General features: G+C 41.1%; 1 protein-coding gene across 9 annotated transcripts in view; it reads left to right on the top strand.

Moving 5' to 3' along the window:
• The first annotated feature begins 157 nt into the window (after window positions 1-157).
• The window catches only part of VPS50 (VPS50 subunit of EARP/GARPII complex), a 96,231-nt gene continuing 89,861 nt past the window's right edge, over window positions 158-6,527 (top strand). For 3 of the 9 annotated variants that reach the window (XR_012672688.1, XM_075143759.1, XM_075143758.1), the window contains exons 1-2: window positions 158-518; window positions 2,804-2,872. Coding sequence is in view for 7 of the 9 variants with exons in the window: in XM_075143759.1 (XP_074999860.1) it covers window positions 486-518; window positions 2,804-2,872 (102 nt within the window). In the remaining 2 variants the exon portion in view is untranslated. The remainder of the gene's footprint in view (window positions 519-2,803; window positions 2,873-6,527) is intronic. The other 6 variants (XR_012672689.1, XM_075143756.1, XM_075143757.1 and 3 more) reach the window with 4 other exon arrangements.

Genomic DNA, 6,527 nt, shown 5'->3' with positions numbered 1-6,527 from the left:
CTCCGCCGTCCCTCCGCCCTGAGCCTTTTCTCGACCGCGGCCCAGTTCCGCCTCCTCGGGCAGAGGCGCCTCCCGCAGCCACCGCGGCGGCTGGCTCCCCGCCCGCCGGGAACGGCCGCGTCTCCTCACGCCGCCCCCGGCCCGGCCCGCGCCTCGCTGCCCCTCACGGCGCCTCCGGCCCGGCCACTCCCGCGCCTCGCAGACAGGAGCCGCCTCCGGGCTGCCGGCGCCAGGCCGGCGCGCCGCGGCGGAAGAAGCCATCCCACCCGGCTCCGCTCCCTTCCCGGGTGCCCGCCCTCCCGGCCGTGCTGACGGGGATTGTAGTTGGGCGCCGCCGCCCGAGGACTACCGGTCCCAGGGAGCAGCGGGCGGGCTCTGTCAGGTGGCATCCAACATGGCTTCCCCGTGCCCGCCGGGGCCGGAGCCCGCGGCCGTGCGGGGCTGCTGAGCGCTTTCGGGGCGGCGGCGGCGGCACCGGTACCATCATGCAGAAGATCAAGTCGCTGATGACCCGCCAGGTGAGCGACTGGCGTCGGGAGGGCAGCGGGGCCCTGCCGCGGGGGGTCCCGGGCTCTCCCCGCGGATGCCGTGCCTGGACCCGGTGGCCAGCGGGGGGGTTGTGCCGCCCGCCTGGGCACCCTGATGGGCCTCCGAGGCGCGGGCAGGGCCCTCAGTCCTGCTTGTGGGCAGAGGGAAGTCTTGGTGTGTATTAGCTCTTGGTACCGTGCATCCAGCTTTTTTTTGTCTTTAAATCAAGAAATGGAAGCATGCCCGGGTGCCAGCACGTAGCTTGTGCGATAACAGACAAATTGGCATTAAAGATGGCACGACTGGTCTGGGTCGGTTTCCTTTTTTCACGTATAATTTTGGAGCGCTGGGCCGTGGTACTGTAACATGGCTTTGTCTGATAGCAAACACTTTTGACCAAAAGGGAGTATTTGGGTGGGCACATACTGAATGTGTGCTGGAATACTTAGTGTGTGTCTGTAGCCCATTCGCTGTGTAGCAGTTGTCTCTAGGATTATGTAGGTCTAGTCTACGTTTGGACCAGTATTTCTAAGGTTGCGAGCCTTTTTAAAGAAGTGTATTAGAAGAGCATTCAAGTCATTCACGTATATGAAATACCTCTAAAATGAAGCCTGTTTGCCCGTTTGTCTAAATTTGAGAACTGAAAAAAATCACTTGAGTCACCCACCTCATCAGATATTCTAGATAGTTATAAAAAATGATAGGAAAGTCAGAAACTTTGTTTTTTTTTCTAAATTATGTTCTCAGAGTTGTGATGCTTATACAGGGAACAGGGCTAAAAATGGAGATCAGCATGGAAGCTGATATCCAAAATAATTTTCTGCTACCCTTCAGTATAGGGGTAAACGATCAGTTTTCAGCTTGACTAAGAGGAGTTGTGGGAAGCCTGCCCAGTGTGGAAATGTTGTGGTCTGAAAATGATGCGACTTGCGCAATTTTCAGCCTTTGGGAAGGACTAAGTTCCATTTAGCATTTGATAAGTGAAACTTTTTACTGCTTCTGAAGGTAAGCTGCTAGTACTGCAGATTTTTGAGAGGATGTGTGGAAGATTTCATGTGAAGTGTGAGAAGCTGCAGCAGTTGCTTTGGTTGTTTGTTACCTTGAATTTCCGATGCATAGAGGTGAGCCACCTTGGTAACTGGAAAGGGAGGATGTTTTGAAATGATGTCCAAGGAAGTTGAGAATCAAAACCAAAATGAAGAGGTTTTGCATCCTAGGAAGATGAAACAATTGTAAAATGTAGTAGTCACCACAAAAGTGATGAACTTGTAAAACACTTTATCAGTTTCAAAGGATAAATACAAACTTTTCTCATCATAAACTTACATAGTAATTGCATAGATTCTTTTGTTTCAAAGAAAGTGTAGGTACCCAAGGCCTGAAAGGGGCTTCGAAACAGTATGGTTAGCATCAACCACAAGGGTAGGAGGGAAGTCTGCCTGAAACTCGTGAACACCCTGAAGTCTCAAGGGAAGCTGGAGTCAGAACCATATCTGAAACTTGAATGTTTAGATTCACCTCTGCCTAGGGAGCTGGCAGAAATGTGTTAAGCAGCATGTTCTGTGGTATTGCTTCATAAAATTGTGAATGTGTTGGATATTCAGCAAAAACATACTTAGCTGCTTGATTGATGCTTACTGTACAAACCTTCAGTCTACTACAGCATATTCTATTTATGTGGCTATATGTGTTTGAAAGAATAATAATTGTATAAAACATATATAAAAAGATTATGCATCTTTTTCAGTTTAGTTATGCATAAGGAAAACCAGTCCTAATAGTGTTATGTGGTACATAGACAAATATGCCATCAAGCAAAAATAATATAATTTTGCTACAGAGTGGGTAGCACTTAACTCGACTTTGATTATTTGATTCCATTAAACCATTAAGTTAGTGGAATGAAGTATGTTATGTTTTTTGGACATGTGCATTTTTAAATTTAAAATAACATCTGGAAGTCGAGAGGAGCATATAAGTGAACTTTATAAAGGGAATGTTAGTGAACTGTACTGAAAAGGTACATATTGCAGCATAAAGTTGGAAATGCTTAGATGTTTGAGGATCATAATTTATACACCAATGGTCTTGCTTAAATGTTTATAGAATAAGGTCTTAGCCTTCCGGCCTCATGTAATTTATTAAAGGACTTGTAGGTATATATTCCAACACCAGGTAAGACTTGTGCAGTTTGATTGCAAGGTATGTAAAGTAATCAATCTTAACTGGCTATTAAAGTAATCAATCTTAACTGACTATTAAAATTCTTTTAAAGGGTCTAAGAAGTCCTCAGGAGAGTGTTCATGACCTCAGTCCTATTGAAAGCTTTCGGATTCCTAGTAAGGTATGATACACAGTTCCTCCACTCCCACCTCCTTCAGTTTTAATTTTTCATTTTATAGTTAGATGAAACTTAGTTGTTTGCTTTTTTTTTTTTTAATGCCAGGTTTGCTGTTGTTCTTTTTGACAGTTTTATTTCTTGCTGAAAATCTTTTAAAATAATTTTGTGAAAGAATTAAGAGCTGTGGGCAAAAGAGTTCACTGACTCAGAATGAACTTGCATTAAAATTTCTTTCTGGCAACTTTTGAGTTGTCACTGGATGCTGATCTTAATATTATCTAGGTTTCCTGGTTGAATGAAGGAAAAAGAAAAAGAAGGAAAAAGAAGAGTGCCTTTTTTTCTTACTTTGGAAAGTAGATGCTATATGGGTAGCCTGTATAGTTCTAGTCTTGATATTTAGTCTTTTCATGGTTTTGGTGCCGTAAGTATATTTCGTAGTTTCATGGTTTTAATCTTCAGCATATATAATTAACTTCATGTTCTACTTTAAATGTTATAGCTTGAGAATAATAATAGTTTTTTGGCTTTTTGGGGGTCTCAGTACTTAAATGATGCCAGCTCACTCTTGTTTCACAAATGATGCTGAATAATCTGGGTACAATTGTGACGGAACAATTGTCACAATATTTGACTGCTCCTTAAACCCTGTTGATCTGAGTGGATGATTCACAAGACTTGCTGTGGATGTTGTTTATTATTTTCCCCTAATTTGGACTTTGCCTTTAACCAATGAGATATCTAAGTTACTGACTTGAATTTGGATGCCTTATTTTACAATAGTTTTAAAAAAACCCAAACAGCCCCTTGTGTTTCTTTGTCTCTATATAAGTACTCTGTGATATGTTGCTTGTGCTGAGGCAGACCAGAAAATCAGTGTTACTGTATATTAAAAAAATCAAGTAACAATCTCTGAATTGGTACACAATATTCTCTTAAACAGTGGCCAATATATTGATTTCAAAGAGCAAAAATATTCAGTTGCAGTGGTGTTGAAAGAACTGTCTCATCTCCACGGCTTAGATTTCAAAATTGTAGCTTACTGCTACCCACTAAGCATCCAGTTTCAAACTGTCTTTTTTGCCAGGTTGGCTATCAAGTCAAAAGTAGATGTAGGGCATCTTGGCTGGATTTCCATTCTACGATAGTTAGATGTTATGTGTCTGGTAAGCCTACACCTCGTATCAATAACAATGGGAAAACAAATACCTCTCAATAATTTGTATTTTTTTCGTTCATTTATGTCAAACATTTGTAATGTGAGAACATTATCTGCAACTGTTCTGCAAACAGAATCTCGTTGCAGTGACGAATTCTGTGCCTGAAAAGCCAAGATTGCATCGACATTAGAACTTCTCACCTGTTTTTAAAGTTGATAAAATTACAGTATTATTCTCTGCTGTGCCACAGAATAAAACTTCTATATTTTTCAGTCTTTTAATATGTTTTTTGCCTTCCAAAATGTTTTAGGTGAGTTGTTCTCAAAATAACTACTATATTCAGAATATACATTGTATATTCAGAATATAGATTCTGAGTTGCTGATATTCTCAACAAGCTGTACTGAGTCTCTGAAACCCTTATAAATTTGCCTGGTTATCTGATTATCTGGACGATGCTCTTAGTCATATGGTTTAGTTTTAGGTAGTCCTGCGAGGAGCAGGGAGTTGGACTCGACGATCCTTATGGGTCCCTTCTAACTTGGGATAGTCTATGATTCTAAGAGAATGTTGAATAAAACTACTGTGGTTTGATCAGTTTAACGCCTGGCTACAGTCCCAAGCCATTTGTCATGGTAACTTTACTTCCAGCTCTTTTCTTTTGGAAGAAAGATTTTTATTGCCATGTCTCCTTAACTTTGATAAAACCTTTATTGTAGGATTTTACTTTTCAAATGATGAGACATCAGATGAGGCACTGCAATATGTCTCCTGGCGCTGTAAGCATAGATTCAGATACGCTGTCTTGAGAACAGGAATTTGGGGGGTGGGGAAGGGGGAGATGTTGTCTGTGTTTGTGGTATGAGTAACTGTCAGGGAGATTAGGTTTCAGTACTGCACGGAAGTTGAAAGTCATTGAGCTTTTGGGTGTTGGTATTTGTTTTGAACTGAAGCTGTATTCAGTGCCATGGCAACGTACTGATGTCACAAATCAGAATTACATTATAATTATAGGATCAAGCAGCTTTGCTGGATAATTGAGGCTAATGCCTCTCAATATTTATTTTATAATAATGGACAAGTTTGGTAAAGGGAATTCACTTTTGAATGCAAAAGTAAAGGCTAAAGAAAAGGTGCAGATTTTTAAAGGCAATGAGTAAAAGCGTAACTTCATACTGTTGCAGGCTGCTATTTGAAAGCATATGTTGTTCTCTGCTGCCACATTTTAGTAACTGTTTTTGTTTATATCTTGAATAACAAAAGTCTCAAGCTCACCAGCCAGATACAGTTTTGATGATCGAATGGTTATGTTGCTGCACTTTCATCATCACACTTCCACATTCAAAGTGGTTATCTCCAGATTGATTTAGGGCAAGTGTTACTGAAAGTTTCAAAAGCTGAGTTAAAGCCATAGAGAAGTATACAGAATGAAAGGCTGCAGAGCCAGCATGAATTACTGGAAAGAGCACAAGCCATTGATAGATAATGCTAACTCTAGGGTCAAAACCATGTTTTTGAAATGGGGGACTGTCACACTAGTTTGGAGTCAACTGGGAAATATGAAGCACAGGAAGAAGAATATGTTGACGTTGCCTCCCCTGAGGGGAAAAGCAGCAAAATTCATTTGGGTCTTGATATCAGAGTTGTTGATTTGCTGACCGGTGGCTTGCTGGCAAATCTGTTAAAGTGATGACTGTGCCTCTCAATTTTTTATTTTTAAATAATGAAAATGGTTTGGTACCTGAATATTTTACTGAATACCTCTGAGTGTATGCACTCAGATTAACCAGTACTCCAGTAAGTTCTGCAACTACCTTGAAAAATTTCAATTTGCTTCCGTCACACGAAGACAAATCACCAGCAAACTGGCTTTACTTTCTGTTGTAATACAGGCTCATACCGCCAACTCGGACACACAGAGAAATAAGTTTTAAAAAAAAAAAGTTTAAAAAATACTTTAAGTCTGTGATGTAGTCTGTAGATAAGGCAAATCTGAACTGCAAGGCTGAATTGCTAGAAGAGAAAGTTATCTGCAGAGGGATTTCATATCTTTTTTGATTGAGATACCTTACTTCATCCATGTGCCCTGATCGCCCTGGGGAACTGTAATTCTTTTTGAACCATTCTGTTATTGTCAGCTTTGTTGTTTCCCAAGCTGATAACAGTTGATAAGCTTTTGTTTAGTAGATTCTGTCACAAAAGGGTGAGATAGGTATTCTGTACACTTGAATTCAAGTGTGTGGGGTTAATAATGAGTTGACTTTGAATTAGGTTATGTTTATCTTGATGATAGTCAGCTCATACACAATATACAAATATGAGTTGACTTTGTGGCTTAGGTGGTAAACAACACTGAAAGTTTATTTTTTGATGCTTTCCCTATTGGTATAGAAGTGTGGCTTTCTTAGTCTGTGTGGGTTTCTATTTCCCCAACAGTAGCTGAGTGCTTTTCAGGAGTGCATTAAGCGGTGGTGTGACTAATATCTGTTCTATGGATCAGG

This window comes from Calonectris borealis, chromosome 2, assembly GCF_964195595.1.
Source record: "Calonectris borealis chromosome 2, bCalBor7.hap1.2, whole genome shotgun sequence".
NCBI lineage: Eukaryota > Metazoa > Chordata > Aves > Procellariiformes > Procellariidae > Calonectris > Calonectris borealis.
The sequence above is the reverse complement of the archived record's forward strand: the minus strand, read 5'-3'. Positions and strand labels throughout refer to the sequence as shown.